Source organism: Brachyhypopomus gauderio, unplaced genomic scaffold, assembly GCF_052324685.1.
Source record: "Brachyhypopomus gauderio isolate BG-103 unplaced genomic scaffold, BGAUD_0.2 sc79, whole genome shotgun sequence".
NCBI classification, from domain to species: Eukaryota; Metazoa; Chordata; class Actinopteri; order Gymnotiformes; family Hypopomidae; genus Brachyhypopomus; species Brachyhypopomus gauderio.
The window spans coordinates 979,550-996,188 of record NW_027506900.1 but is presented as its reverse complement, the minus strand read 5'-3'; the positions used below and the strand labels follow the sequence as shown (position 1 = coordinate 996,188).

The following is a 16,639-nucleotide window of genomic DNA, read 5'->3' as shown; positions in this document are numbered from 1 at the left end:
CTATACCTTTTTCAACACTCATACTGCAGGGTTCTTGATGGTTGTTGCTGACATCAGGACAATTAAACCCAACCTTCCATGTGTTAGCAAAATTCACTCCTGTGCCCTCTTTAAGTCCTGATTCTATGACAAAGTCATCTGCTTGGATACTGTTAAAGTTCCCACACAGACCTATGGAAAGGAATTGTATTAGTCATGAAATTAAACATTTCAATATGAGAATGATTATAAATGCGCACAGGCCTACAGATGTTGATGTAACAGACCACTTAATTCTGTCTTTGTAGAACTGGCTACAATGTACACTTGCATGACTGGAACTAGTTGGATCTCCAAACGAAGATTTGCTGTGTTGGCAATAATAAAGAATGTAGAAGGCTTGAAGATTGCCAATTGATCTGAGAGTAAAATAAGAGCACCATGTCATTAAACATCACAGCTTACTCATCCATCGATCTTTATTAAGCTGTCCAGAATAGTTTTTTATTGCTGGAAGTATGCATAGGTAGATAATCTCAACTTAAAGCAACTATAATTTCAGGTTTAGGTAAAATAAGAGTTGGAAAATTCACCGGTATAAATTGGAAGCTTGGTAGCGAAGTCATTAACTTGTACAATGCCATTTGGTAAGAAAGTAACCTGTATATAGGACATAAAATGAAGAAGTAATTGATAAAAACCTATTTCATCTCATCAAAAAATGACATTAAAAGTATTATGGTAATTAGGTTTACAATTGTATTGACCACCAAGTAGGACATTTTGTCACATTCTAAAATAATAATGAAATATTGCTAACATTCGTATGTGCTAACATTCGAAGGTTACATTCATTGGGAATTGAGATGCGTTGATACATGATACGCTGTGATTGTATGATGAGCTGGTGCTGAAAAGTTAGGTGGGTCTGAGATTTGACCTTAATAGGATGCTAATATAATATGGTTATATATATATACTACCGTTCAAAAATTTGGGGTCACTTAGAAATGTTCTTATTTTTGAAAGAAAAGCAGTTATTTTTTTCAATTTAGCTAACATTAAATGCATCAAAAATACACTCTATACATTATTAATGTGGTAAATGACTATTCTAGCTGTAAACATCTGCTTTTTAATGCAATATCTACATAGATGTATGGAGACCTATTTCCAACAACCATCACTCCAGTGTTCTAATGGTACATTGTGTTTGCTAACTGTGTAAGGAGGCTATTGGATATTTAGAAAACCCTTGAAAACCCTTGTGCAAGTAGGTTAGCACAGCTGAAAACAGTTTTGCTGATTAGAGAAGCTATAAAACTGACCTTCCTTTGAGCTAGTTGAGAATCTGGAGCATTACAATTGTTGGTTCGATTAAACTCACAAAATGGCCAGAAAAAAACAACGTTCAATTGAAAGTCGACAGTCTATTCTTGTTCTGAGAAATGAAGGCTATTCCTGGCGAGACATTGCCAAGAAACTGAAGATTTCCTACAATGGTGTGTACTACTACCTTCAGAGGAGAGCAAGCACAGACAGGCTCTAACCAGAGTAGAAGGAGAAGTGGAAGGCCCTGCTGCACAACTGAGCAAGAAGACAAGTACATTAGAGTCTCCAGTTTGAGAAATCGATGCCTCACAGGTCCTCAACTGGCAGCTTCATTAAATAGTACCCGCAAAACGCCAGTGTCAACGTCTACAGTGAAGAGGCGACTCCGGGATGCTGGCCTTCAGGGTAGAGTGGCAAAGAAAAAGCCATATCTGGCTAATAAAAGAAAAAGATTAATATGGGCAAAAGAACACAGACATTGGACAGAGGAAGATTGGAAAAAAGTGTTATGGACAGATGAAGTTTGAGGACAGTTTGAGGTGTTTGGATCACACAGACGAACATTTGTGAGACGCAGAACAACTGAAAAGATGCTGGAAGAGTGCCTGACACCATCTGTCAAACATGGTGGAGGTAATGTGATGGTCTGGGGTTGCTTTGGTGCTGGTAAAGTGGGAGATTTGAACAAGGTAAAAGGGATTTTGAATAAGGAAGGCTATCACTCCATTTTGCAACACCATGCCATACCCTGTGGACAGCGCTTGATTGGAGCCAATTTCATCCTGCAACAGGACAATGACCCAAAGCACACCTCCAAATTATGCACAAACTATTTAGAGAAGAAGGAGGCAGCTGGTGTTTTATCGGTAATGGAGTGGCCAGCGCAGTCACCAGATCTCAACCCCATTGAGCTGTTGTGGGAGCAGCTTGACCGTATGGTACGAAAAAAGTGCCCATTAACCCAGTCAAACTTGTGGAAGCGGCTTCTGGAAGCATGGGGTGAAATTTCTCCAGATTACCTCAACAAATTAACAGCTAGAATGCCAAAGGTCTGCAATGCTGTAATTGCTGCTAAGGGAGCATTCTTTGACAAAAGCAAAGTTTAAAGTAGAAAATTATTTCAAATAAAAAAAAAACATTATTTCTACCTTGTCAATGTCTGGACTATATTTCTATTCATTTTGCAACTCATTTGATAAATAAAAGTATGAGATTTCAGGGAAAACACAAAATTGTCTAGGTGACCCCAAACTTTTGAACGGTAGTGTATATATATATATATATATATATATATATATATATATATATATTAGGGGTGGGACGCGATTAAAAAAATTAATCGAATTAATTACAAGCGTTGTAACTAATTAATCGAAATTAATCGCATTTCGATATTTAACATGAGAAATATTAATTTAAGTTTGAATGATGAATGAATCAATGAACATAAGCATAAACTTCCAACATCTTGTTTATTTTTCCACCAGTCTACTACACAGACCAATAGATGAGTGCAGAAAACAAAGCAAACAGTTTTCAGAACACTGGAAATTCTGACCAAAAATGTTTAATTTTGGGAGCTTTGCTCATGATATTGGAAGAATAAGAAGAAGTGAAGTAAATCAGGTGTTTTTTAATACCATTTTAAATGGTACACTTTTTCTTTAATTTCCCAGGCCTCTGCCACAGGCATAAAGTCCTCTGCCACAGGCATCTCCATAGTGCCTAGTGATCTTCTGCATGCTCAAAGCAAATGACTGGATCTTTCATTCATCATCTATAATATGAGCTGTCACACCAAGATAATTCTTGTTGCTAACAGAGGTCCAGTGATCCCCAGTCAGAGCCACATTTAGGGCACTCTTCACAATAACCAAATAATGTGATGCGTAAAGTATTGTAATGATCCTTAAGGGATTATTGGGTTACTGTTTCTTTAAGTTAAGTTGTGTGGAGCGAGAGTGAGAGAGAGGATTTAGTTATTTTTCTTGAGTGAGTTCGCTTGTATTAATGTTGAAATAAAAGAGACGAGTTGTCAACAGTAAACTGTCCTGGTATTTAACCAACGTTACAGTATAAACGCCTCCGCCGCTCGTGCGAGGTGTGCGGAGTCGCGCGCGTCACTAGCGAAAGTTTAATCCAGTCTTGATTAAATTTAATCAGTCTTAATGGTCCAATGAAGGTCATTTAAAAACCAGGACATTTCCTCACTTTAAAAACCCGCGACGCCCGGGACAGGATGTGAAATACGGACGTTTGGTCACCCTATCGTACTAGGAATACATTTAGCAGCTAAGTGATCATTACTGACCTGCGCGTTAAACCCAACATGTTTTGCGTTGAGGCGGTAACGAAGGGTGGAAGTGCTCCTGTGATAAGCGAACTCCTTCCTACATAAAATGCAAATAACACTATATTTGTTTTTACTTCCATCTGGACGTTTCTTATATTTAAATTTCCCATCCACCAGCGTAGCGTCTTCAGTCATCTCCATAATGCTCATCTTATTGCGCGTCCATATAATCTGTATGTCTGGAACTTGTGCACTGAGAAACATTCCACGGTGCAAAAGTGTCTCATGCGTTAAATGCGTTAAAATGCGTTAATTTTTTTAGTCCGTTGATTTTCCTGTAATTAATTAATCGAAATTAATGCGTTAAAGTCCCACCACTAATATATATATATATATAAAACTGAAACACCTGATTTTAGACCACAATAATTTATTAGTATGGTATAGGGCACGAGTGGCCAACCTGCGGCTCGCGAGCCGCATGCAGCTCTTTGCCTGGTTTCATGTGGCTCCCCAGCCGGTGCGCGCACTCACCTTCACTAACGGTCTGTGTTGTTGCTCGGTGTAGTGGAACCGGCGTAGAGGAAAATACGCATTTGACTTGCCTTCACACGCTCACACGAGTTACTAATTCGCCAACAACTCGCGATATAATAGTTATTTTTTGTCCATTGAACATTCACACTCTGCTCTTACTGGTGCAATGTGCAATTAATGAAGATTGGCCACCAGGATGGTCCAATTTAGGCATGAAACCTCAATGGAGACATTGACAAGACTAATGGTAATGACATTGACTCCTGTAGTTTAGTAGTTGTCTGACTCAATGGCATCTTGAATTCTGGCCTATCCATACTATTACCTAGGATGAATTCTGTGATCAGATGCAAAGCACTTTATAAGTTGCTCTGGATAAAAGCGTCTGTTAAATGCTGTAAATGTTAAGACTAAAGTTGTTTGCACCTTATGCAACGCAGAATTAGTTTATTGTAGGAGTTCTACCAGTCTGAAGTACCATTTAAACGCAAAGCACCCATTTACTAATGCTGCTGACGCTGGGTCAAGCACTGATGCAGCCCAGGGGAAGAGTTGCCGCTGTCGGAAAAAGGTTATCGAGCCCTTGTACTAATTGTTGGCTTACATTTCAAATCTCATGTTTAGCTGAATAAAGGTTATCAACCCCTTTTAATGTACAGTATATAGGCTTACAAATTCATGTTTGACTAAATATGCCCTCTTAAAGTATGTAGGCTTACAGTATTATTTTCATTTTCACTGAATAAACCGTTGAACATGAGTAGCCTACATTTTATTATACATTTATTTATGTTTTTTTTCATCAAAGTATCAAAGTAGAACAGCTTTCTCAAGCAGTCATTGATGCATTTTGGAAACAGAAGATGAGCCCCTGATCTAATGCACTCTCTGTATTAAGAAACCTTATCTCAAAGACAGACTTTTAGTCATTACTTGGGTAGCACGCATATTCTGAATGAGCCATTTTAATCTAGATCAATCTATATTAAAATGGCTCATATGCGTGCTACCCAAGTAATGACAAAGTCAGTTTTTGAGATAAGGATTTTACAGATGTTTATTTAGTTCAGAATGCTTACAGTGGTTGTTGAGATGATCAATTTCAGAGCTGTCAGACATGTTTCAGTTTCTGTCTGACCACACTGCACCAGATTCCCCAATATAGTCAAATCTTTGTCCTGAAGAAAATGAAGCAACATTTTAAATATTTATAATGTACTTCAATACATTTTCTGTCACAACTATTACTTGTATTGCAATTTTTCCATATTTCGTAGGATTTTATTTATTTTGCACTTGATTGGATTAGAGACATGACACTAAATTTAACAATGCAGAGACAATTCGTTACTGACATATAGTTACTGACTTGAATAAACAACTAATTTCTCTGGTCTTAAGTGAGTTTAATAGCAATAACCTTGGAAAGGATGTAGTAGCAGTCTCCATGGAAGGTGTAAGCAGTGCCATCATATGTAATGACATGAGACCCCGTCACCATGCATCTGCCAGGACAGTCGAGAACCTCACAATTCCACCGCCCACTAGAACACTCACTGATACACAGAGAGGAAAGATAGTTAAAGTACACTTTGTTTATAATGTGTGTATGGGCTGTGTGTGTGTATGTCTGTGTGTGTGTGTGTGTGGGTTACCATTGATAATAAGAGTACACTGTAACGTATTGACCAGGCAGAGAGGGATCCAAATGCGGAAGAATACTGCTTTTATTTAAATGAAACCCTTGTACAGAAAACGGCAGGTGAATCACTAGCACTAAGATCAGTAGCGATAGCGTTTTCTTGGGGTGGTCAGGACGGTCCAGGGTCATAACGGGAGACAAGTCAGGAGGTACAGGACTAGGCAGAAAACGAGGTCTGGGGAGTAAGTGAAGGTCAGCAATACTTCATAAATAGGAAGTGGAATAAGGGTGTATAAGTATGGTGGAAAGGGGGCGTGGTACTGATTGACAGGTGAGGTTTTTTCAGGGAGATCAGGTGGCATTTCTTACATACACTTTCTTTATAATGTGTTTTTGTGCTCTGTGTGTGTGTGTGTGTGTGTGTGTGTGTGTGTGTGTGTGTGTGTTTCTTACCATTTTTGACAAGTCCTTGTGTATGATTCTCCAGGCTTATAGTTTTTTCCATTGTGGCTGCAAGGACATTGATCAACAGGGATGCAGCCAGTATTCCCAATGTCATCAAGGACAGTGCCTGTATAAACAGATCATTATAAATATATAATTTACTTTAGTGTTTTGTAAGGTATGAACATACAATTTTTATAACTCATTTTCATACCTTTACTGAAACAAATGTATAATTTTTACCAAATTTATCTTATGTTTAGCAAAGTTGACAAAAGTGGTGAAATATATAAAGTATTATAGAATTGTGTTAATATAAAGACATTTTACATTAAACAAATACATTTTCTTACAATCACTTATTGCATAAAAGTGTTATCTAAGGGACAGATATAAAATGTGACTGATAAATGTTTTTTATTACATGTTAAGCTTCATGGAGTATCAATATATCAGAATTCGTGTGTGCAAGTGAAAAATTACTCATCTGCACAGAGCAGTGTTCAGCATGTCCAACACATATCAATTCATCTATACTACTGCTTATTATTCTATACCATATTTTCACACACAGAAACGTACAAATTAAACAATTACTAATGGACAGTCAGTTTAGGCAAAAGCCAAAAACAAAAGTCAGGACAATTTTGTCATGAATCAATTACACCAATTTTTCACAGGAACAGGTTCTAGATCCAGCTAGCTAGTAGCACACAAATGCTTAAATGTGCCTAAATGTGAACTTGCATCCACTATTATAGTAAGAAACATTATATAATTATATTCACTTAGTCACCAATGTATTTACTTTGCATAGTCTCCTTCATCAAAGGAATCAAATTCTCCCTTATCTTCATCACTATTATCTACATTACTACTTGTGTTAGCTAGCTAGCAATGGTGGACAGTAACAAAGTAAGTGTAATTCAAGTATTTCCTTTTTTGTAACTATTACTTTTACTACATTTGAATGTGAAATATCTTACTTTTTACTTCACTATATTATGCGAAGGCTGTTGTTACTTCAGACTTCATGTGTTTAACAAAGTAACATCAAAACAAAAGAAGGGCAAGCACATGCACCAATCAGCATAAAGTTCAACGGTAACGCAACAGTAGAGGTGTCTTCAACTAAGGATTTTCATAGTCGAATCTGATTCGTCAGATTTTCTCTCTAGTCGACTAATAGTCTAATCAGGGTTTTTTGTAATTAAAGCACCTTAAACGGGATCCAGTTCTCATTCAGGACTTTTTTCCCACTTTAAAGTAAAAACCTAAAACACTCAGATAAATAAATAAACATGGAAGGTTGGCTTTATTCAGCTTTTATTTATTTATTTATAATTTTTTTTGTGAACTGTCAGATAGGCACTGCACAAAATGTCTAAATTATTTTAAATAAAATATGCCTGCCTGAAAATATACAAAAAGCGCCACACAACAGCAAAAAAAAATATAAGGAAAGGTTAAAGTAACGAGGTTTAAAAAGCAAACAACAACAAAAAATGTTTATAGGCCTACTTGCCGAGACGCACCGCGATGAGATGAGACGACACGAATGAAACGACAAATGGCTGAACTGTTTTTTTTTTCGCCTTACGTGTTTTAAATGGTATGCCATGTTGATTGTTGTCGTGCGAAATGAAATACGTTGATGACATAACTTGCACTTTACTTTGTTTGATTCATCTTTATCTTTTTCAAAATACTCCTACACTTTAAGTTTTTTTAGTAGCCATTATAATCTCGGCAGACACTGACTATCGTATAGCGTGTTCAGCTCCGCTCATTTGGATTGTGCAACTGCAGGGTGTGATTTATTAATGTGTAGTAAGGAAGATGCCTATTGTTAATGCGCACACATCATTTAAAAATATTTATTAACATAAATTAGGATGCTTTTATTTGACAAAAGGCTATATATAATGAAAACAAAGACATTTCATGTAATAGCTAATGCTTAGCAGCATCCTTGGGCACCCCTATGCAGTTAGAATAGTACATTCGACTATGTTCATAGTCGACTAGGGGGCAGAGTTGCCAGGTTCGCAGTTTTCACGCCAAATTGGGCTTGTTTGAAAATCCTGCCACGGGTAAAAATTCTGGGGTCGCGGGGTGCGGTTTTTTGGGCTACTTTTGAGTTGGGCTACTGCGGAAGTTACAAGTCAACACTAAGAATCGATCACGATATAATACTTAATTTGTCTCCATTTTACACACTCGAACACCCCTCCCCCCGACAACTTACATTTACATTTATGGCATGTGGCAGACGCCCTTATCCAGAGCGACTTACATTGTTTATCTCATTTTTTTTATACAAGTGAGCAGTTGAGGGTTAAGGGCCTTGCTCAGGGGCACCGCAGTCATGGCCTCAGGTCTGGGAATTGAACCCACGACCCTCCGTTCACAAGATCAGTTCCCTAACCCTAATCAGTTCCCTAACCACTAGGCCAGGGGTAATCAATTAAATCTTTCCGCGGTCCATTTTTGGCAGATAGCTCAGACCTTAGGTCCGGGTCCGCGGTGGCGAACGAAAGTTGTTGAGCGGGGGGGGGGGGGGGGGGACATATCCAGTGTTAATCAGGAATGTGATTGGGTCCGGACAGGACGGCGTTCGGGTCCGGATCCGGACCACGGTCCTCCATTTGGTGATACCTGCACTAGGCCATGACTGCCCTACTTACACTCGTACCCCAATCCCCCCCCGTCCCAGTCACCGTCAACAACTTTGGGCTAGTTTAAGCTTCTGAAGGGCGGGTTTTACACAGATTTAGTGCAGGATATTTTTGTAGGACCTGGCAACCCTGCTAGGGGGTATAGTCGACTTGACTCGTATGAGCGACTATTGCAGGTCACCCCTACGCAACAGCGTACAAGTCTGAAACAAAACATACCAACTTAAAATGGATGAATCTACTGACACAATCCATGGCCTTTTTTGAAGTGGTCGAGGAAAAAAGACTAATTCGTTTTAAAGTGTCTTTTCTGACTGCCTCAGTATCATACAATTTCATTTACAATTGAAAACTGCCTTAGCGATGCACTCGGCATGTAGCTAGTTAAGTTAGCTAGCTAGTTATTTGTTTATCATAGTTCATAATATTTGGAGCTTCCAACTAAATGCATCGATATGGTGAAATAAACATTTGAACATAGTACTTTACATTAGAAAACAAATTATATTTGGTAGGTTATACATGCAGAAGATGGTGCTAAAACAGTTAGCTGGTAGCTGCTACTTGATATTTTGTCTTAAAGTTTGTGCTTTTGCATATGCTAAAAAAAGTTTTCTGCAATAACTAAATTATTCTGTATCTTATTTGGATGGTGCAGTAAATTACAGCAAGTGTTTATTTTATTAATCAAATAGAAGGAAATTGAATTTGCAATCGCTGTCACGTTGGGGGGGGCCCTGCCGGTCGCCCCGGTTACAGTGGCAGCGGTCCTGTTTTTGGTCACGTGATGTTCGTGTTCGTCCCTCAGGTGGGCGGGACCTGTGATCCGTCTCACCTGAAGGTCGTTTGTTCGTCTATATATGTCTTGTCTTTGTACCAGTTGACTGCTGGTTATTATTTCCTTAATCTGGAACAATGCACGGGTTTTTGGTTTGCACACTTTCTATTAAACCATCCTATTTCCCTGAGACTTGGCATGATCGCTTCCTTTTTTAGTTGCTCACCCTGCCCGTCACAGAATAACCAGCCACCCCTCGGAAGCCGCCAGTCTCCTTTACTTTCTCCTTCGTTCGTGGTCATGTCTCGTGGTAAGTGTTTGTCTACGTGCTGTGTGTTTGTCGTGTTTGTCCGAGAGTGTGTTGAGTCTGTCCCCACTCGTCCCGCCGTGTTGAAATGTTGTTTGTGTTGAGACCCGTAAAGTACCACGGCGGTGACAAGAGCTGGGGACCAGTAGACTCCGCTCTCACCCAGCGAAACTACCGGTACCACACATTACGCTCGTCCATTGTCCGTTATCGTCTGTATATGTGTGTGTGTGTGTACGTTGTAGTGTTTTGTTTTAATAACGACGCAGACGTGAGCGAGTGTGTGAGTGTGCTGTTGTGTGTGTCTCGCTGGTGGTGTTCATGTGTGTGTGGCGGGTCCACCGATGCGTGCTGCGCGCTAGACGCGAGAGTCTCTCTGCTCCTTTCGCCTCGCTCACCCGATATCCCGTGGTGATGGGGGTGAGCGACTGCGGGCCAGAGAGACGCGTCGCTGTGGGCGTGACGCGCAAGCCGCTGACGCATGGCTCTCTCTCTCTAAAGATCTGTGGATCCCGTTGTGAAAACGGTGAGAGAGAATGAGATGGAGTAGGCGCGTCACGCTCTACAGAACGCGCGCATCGGTGGGTGCTGTCCATTTGTTTGTGTTCTGTCTCAGTGTGTTCGTTTTGTCCTAGCGTGTAGCGTGCTTTGTTTTATGTAATTCCTCTCTTGCACCCCTCTTCACTGTGTGTGGGGAGGGGCCCATTTGAGGTCCCGTGTCACTGGATGTGGCACAGAGGGCATCTTGGGTGCGTTAGTGTTATATGTTGTGTTTGTGTTTTTTGTTTTGTGATTCCCCGGAGGGGCCCCCCCTAAATATGTTTTTGGGGGGGAGCTATGGGGGTTCCTGAGCCACGACATGTGGCTCAGAAGGCGCAACTCCCTTAGGAGACCTGACCGGTTGGGAGGGACCCCTGAGCAAGGAGGAGCCCCTGTACCCTTTATGTAGGCTGAGGATGCCTGGGGTGTACGGACAGAGTGTCTCCTCATGGCAAGAAGGGGTCCCCTCCCCCCTGGGTAAAGGGGGGGAGTCAATGGTCAGTGTGGGTGCGCGTTTTGTGTTGTGTGTCGTCTGTGTGCGTGTGTGTGTGATGTGTTGCAGGTCGCTCCTGGTGGTGGACTGCGGCACTCCCGGACCTAGTGGGGTCTCCAGGAGAAGACCCTCTCCTTCGAGCTCGGGGTGACCAGCGTGTCCCTGATGCGCATTGCCAGGGCCCTGGTCTCTGGCGCTCCTGTGTTGGGTGGAAGAGTCCACCTTGAGATGAGGGGCCCCGGGAGGGGTTCACTCCCCAGGAGTCTGGGGTGACCCCTAGCGAAAAGGGCAGGGGTCAGCTTCGAGCGAAGAGGTAGGTTCCGGAGGTTGTCGGTGGAAGCCGTGGCCGCACCCCAGTGTGGCGGCCTGCACACATCCACACCTGTGACGTGTTGGGCTGTGTGCTCCCGGTCCACGCACAGCGGTGGGGCTTAAGCGGCCTAAGGCCGGTTAGGGCGTGAGGGCCCTGTGACCGACCGGGGCGTGGTTGTCATCATGTTGACGGCCCGGTCGGTCCAGGGTCCCACCCAGGAGGTGAGCTAACGTGTTTGTCCTTTTTGTGTTTCAGCTCCAGGACTGCAGGGAACGGGTCCCTGCCTTGTCTGCGTCCTGTGACGAGGAGCATATATGTGTGTTTTGTATTTCAGCTCTAGGACGGCAGGGAACGGGTCCCTGTCTTGTCCCCGCCCTCCCGCCCCTTTGTTGTGTTTTGTGTGCTGCCGCTGTAAGCCGCACATCCGGAGGGGAGTGCGGCTTTGGTGGGGGGGGTCTGTCACGTTGTGGGGGGGCCCCCTGCCGGTCGCCCCGGTTACAGTGGCAGCGGTCCTGTTTTTGGTCACGTGATGTTCGTCCCTCAGGTGGGCGGGACCCGCGATCCGTCTCACCTGAGGGTCGTTTGTTCGTCTATATATGTCTTGTCTTTGTACCAGTTGACTGCTGGTTATTATTTCCTTAATCTGGAACAATGCACGGGTTTTTGGTTTGCACAATTTCTATTAAACCATCCTATTTCCCTGAGACTTGGCGTGATCGCTTCCTTTTTTAGTTGCTCACCCTGCCCGTCACAATTGCAAGTAAATCTTTAACCAAAATATTGCTTGTTCGCAAAAAGTTACTTCATAGACATTTGGTCCTACCAAATAGAAATTAAATGCCTTCTGTATTTTCTGCTTATGATAATTTTAATCAATAAAAAACTAACACTATAATCATAGTATTAATAATGTCCACATAAATTAGTTGATTATGCAAGAGTCATAGTATAGAGATAACAAGATATTAAAGCTTTGTTTCTAGGAATACCTGGGAATTTGGCTTAAAGTAAAAATTTGTTTTCTAAGAAACTAAATTAGAATGTATGTTTTTTCATTCTATTTGCTTAAATTATTGTATTAAATTATTGAACTAGAAAGTGAACATTATTGGTGAAACAATATACAATGTGATGTGTATAAAGCAATACTGTGATTTATTTGAAAGTGTGTCAGAGATGATCCAGTAAGTCCTGCCATTGACCACCAGAGGTCCTTGTTTCCCGAGTTTTGAGTGTCCATGCGATTCCTAATCATACTCCCCTGTTTCCATTCTCCCTTTAGTCCACTATACAAGACCCAGTGTGTGTGTGTTTCTATATTGTTCATAAGTGGTGGGTTACCAGGTGGGCAGAAGCAGCCTTCAACACAGTGGTCTGCACAGAGCTGGCTCCCTTCTTGGTTAGAACAGGTGTCTGTGCAGGGGCTCTCACACTCACTGTGTACCATGTTCAATGGACATTCTTTTCCTGCATAGATCAAACCACGTGTAAAATATCAGCACTCAATAGGTTAACAACAACAAAGGTAAAAAAGAACAGCACCACTATTTTATAAAACAGAAATATTCAAGATATTCTTTTATCTGTATGATACAACGCCTATAACACCTGTAATTGCCTTGCATCACACTGCTGCTCCAGAATTAATGAGTTCCACTAGTCTCTGTATAGTCTATTTTATGCATTCCTGTGCCATTAGTTCATATTCTGCATTTCACTTATTTTAGTTATAGCTCTTTTAGTTAGTCATGTTTGTATATATCGGTCCTTGTTGGTTTTCATGTTTGATTAGTGCTTGTGCACTTGTGTGCTACCCAAACTGCATTACCATAGACTTTACTGACTGTGTATTGAACTGTGTATGAAACAGATTTCTTCCAATGGTCTCCTAAACTGCTTTTCAGATGACATCACCATTACTGTAAATTCTACAGGTACATACCACAGAGTGTCTTGGTCCTCCAGTTTTGCGGCCTGCCCCCTGCATGGGCACATTGCCGTGAGAACTCAGATATCGTGTCACACAAACATGGGGTCTTGCTGTTGTTACAGTGACACGCATCTCTAACACACACATCCATAAAGCCTTGAATGGATAGTAGGTCCTGGCAGCTACTGAATGCTGGACTGGAAAGCAGCTGTTGACATGTAGATCTCTGAGAAGAAAAACAAAATTTTAGATAGTAAACCCTTATTATCCATTATTAAATGAAAATGTCTTATTCGGTATTATGGAGGATGAAAGGTGACAAATCAATCAATAAAAAAAAATATGTGTAGCATAAAAATAGAAACAATTTTCAGCATATATATATTTATTTATTTATTCCGACATGATATTTATTTCTGGAGTTACTGACTTAAGCATTTATTTATTTCTGGCTTTATTTATACAGATGCAGGCTAACTAAACGATCATGAATGTGAATAATAAATACCTTGCTCAGGCATTCCTCAGGATTCTCATGCTTATTCACCTCCTCACACGTCTCAGTTGGTGCATCCATCTTCCATTTGTAGCCATAGTCATCTGCATTTAGTCGTGCCCCTGTAAAAGAAATATGAAAAGTCAGTCAAAATTACAATGTTTTAAGTAGCAATTTGTAGACTACAGCAGTTTTAGAAAATACATTATAACTGCAGAGAAAGATGTGACTACTTGAAAGAAACATTTTCCTAAGTTATAGTCATGGTCATTTTCCTAAGTTCCCATTGATTTCAAAAAGTAAACAGTGTCCTAATGGCCTGCTTTTGATGTCCATCCATCGTATCTAACTGGGCGTGATTACTATGTTGCTTTAGGTACCAAAAAATAACTTGTGGTGTCCCCCAAGGATCAATTCTTGGGCCATTACTGTTCTACCTATATATGCTTCCATTACCACATATCATTAACAAACATGGTATTAGTTATCATCAATATGCAGATTGTTACGGTACAGCTTCTGACCCCTCCCCTTTGGGTGTGTGTTTATGTCGTCTATGTCTAGTCGTCTGCGTATCTTCGTGGGTGTGGTTGTGTCCGTGTGTTAATCAGTTTCACCTGTGGCTCGTCTCGTCATCACGTGGGGATTATGTAGTCTGTCTATTTAGTGTGCGTTTCGCGCAGTGTCCCATGCTCGTCTTTGTCAGAGTCGTTTGAATGTGTAAGTGTTTATCTGCGCTATCTACGCCTGTGTTATACGTAATATAGTAATGTGTGTGCCAATGGCCATGCCTCGTCCTTGCCAAGGCATACCACGTCACACAGATGACACACAACTTTATAATTTCTCTAGAACATAAAGCCCTAAAATCAATTTGCTTACTGTTTGACTGCATAGATGATATAGAATTTTCTGCAATTATATAAAGAGAAAACAGAGGTTCTTGTTCTTGGTAGTGATTCACAAAGGAATGATGTCCAGACTTATTTAAATCAAATGAATCGGATTGCCAAACTATGTGTCTAGGTGTCACCTTTGATAATGAGCTCAGCTTCAAATCACACATCATTACTACATGCAAGACAGCTTATTTTCACCTTCGAAACATTGCTAAGGTCCGAGATATGCTCTCTCCTGCTGACTGTGAAAAACTTGTCCATGCATTTATCACATCAAGGCTAGATTGTTGTAATGCTTTTCTATCTGCTCTTCCAAAGAGCTCTATTTCTCACCTACAGCGAGTTCAGAACGCTGCTGCAAGGGTTCTGACCCACAGGAGAAAGAGAAATCATATTACACCTGCACTCCACTCACTGCATTGGTTACCTGTCAGCTGTAGAATAGATTTTAAGGCAAGGCAAGGCAAGGCAAGTTTATTTATATAGCACCTTTCATACACAATGGTCATTCAAAGTGCTTTACAAATGTAAAGAAAAAACAGAAAAATGTAAAACAATAGATTTAAGAAATTAATCACATATATAAAGAAAAATATATAATAAAATAACATAGAATGTAAAAAGTACAGTAAATAAAATAATAAAAAGTAAATAAGATCTAAAGGGGGGGAGCAAAGATAAGAACAGTAAAAATAAAATGTTAGACTTAAACATAAAAAAAGAAACAAACACAATAAAATCTAAAATAGGAAGCATGATTAAAACAGTAGATTTAAAGGAAGTTAAATTAATGAAGATACAGAGTAAAGTTACAGAGTAAAGGTAATTAAACTGAGCTGAAGGCCTGCTCAAACATGAAGGTTTTCAGTCTGGATTTAAAGGTATCTAGTGTTGGGGCTCTTCTAATGCTCTCTGACAACCGGTTCCATTTCTGAACGGCGTAGTAGCTAAACGCCGCCTCTCCATGTTTAGTTGGCTGCACTAACTGACCAGTTCCTAATGATCTGAGAGTTCTGCTCGGCTCATATTGTTGGAGCACATCCAATAAATATACTGGTCCTACACCATTAAGACATTTATAGACAAGTAATAGTACCTTAAAGTCTATCCTGTAACATACGGGTATCCAGTGTAAGGATTTAAGGATGGGAGTGATGTGCTCCCTTCTTTTACTCCTAGTGAGAACTCTGGCAGCTGCATTTTGAATCAGCTGAAGCTGTTTAATTGTCTTTTTTGGGAGTCCAGTTAGGAGCCCATCACAGTAATCAATCCTACTAGAAACAAAGGCGTGGATGAGTTTCTGCAGGTCTGCTTTAGCCATACAATCTCTGATTTTGTTGATGTTTTTGAGGTGATAGAAAGCTGATTTGGTGACAGCTTTGACATGACTGCTAAAGGTGAGATCAGAGTCCATTAGTACACCAAGGTTACGTACTAGTTCTTTAGATTTTAGGCCTCTCGAATCTAGATAGGCAGCTAGTCTGTGTCTTTCATTGCTGTTCCCAAATAAAATAATCTCCGTTTTATCTTTATTTAACTGCAGAAAGTTGTGTTTCATCCACTTGTTTATGTGCTCAAGGCATTTACACAGTGAGTCTAGGGGACCGTAGTCGTTTGGGCAGAGAGCCATGTTTAAGGTTGTAGTGATGGTTTTTAAAGCCTTAAATGGCATCTCTCTAACTTACATTTCTGACCTGCTCTGGCCGTACTCACCACAGAGAACTCTAAGATCAATTAATCAGCTACACTTGGACGTACCATATTCCAGACTAAAGACGAAAGGTGACAGAGCCTTCTCTGTTGCGGCACCCAAACTGTGGAATAATTTGCTTGTTTCTATCAGGACGTCATCCACAGTAGATGTCTTTAAGTCCAAGTTAAAAGCATATATGTATTCTCAAGCATTCCAGTGCTCATAATGTAAACCAACAGAAATGAAATAAAATGCTCAGGTTAATTTTATATCATCTTAATTTTT

The 16,639-nt window shown here is 40.5% G+C and overlaps 1 protein-coding gene across 2 annotated transcripts in view; it reads right to left on the bottom strand.

Annotated features, from left to right (window-relative positions):
• LOC143492561 (mucin-2-like) overlaps positions 1-16,639 on the bottom strand; it is a 79,437-nt gene that overhangs the window by 8,293 nt on the left and 54,505 nt on the right. For both annotated transcript variants that reach the window (XM_076990906.1, XM_076990907.1), the window contains 9 exons: positions 13,775-13,884; positions 13,279-13,492; positions 12,678-12,803; positions 6,237-6,354; positions 5,562-5,697; positions 5,221-5,319; positions 573-639; positions 267-398; positions 7-171 (listed from right to left, as the gene is read on the bottom strand). In XM_076990906.1, coding sequence (XP_076847021.1) covers positions 7-171; positions 267-398; positions 573-639; positions 5,221-5,319; positions 5,562-5,697; positions 6,237-6,354; positions 12,678-12,803; positions 13,279-13,492; positions 13,775-13,884 — 1,167 coding nt within the window. The remainder of the gene's footprint in view (positions 1-6; positions 172-266; positions 399-572; positions 640-5,220; positions 5,320-5,561; positions 5,698-6,236; positions 6,355-12,677; positions 12,804-13,278; positions 13,493-13,774; positions 13,885-16,639) is intronic.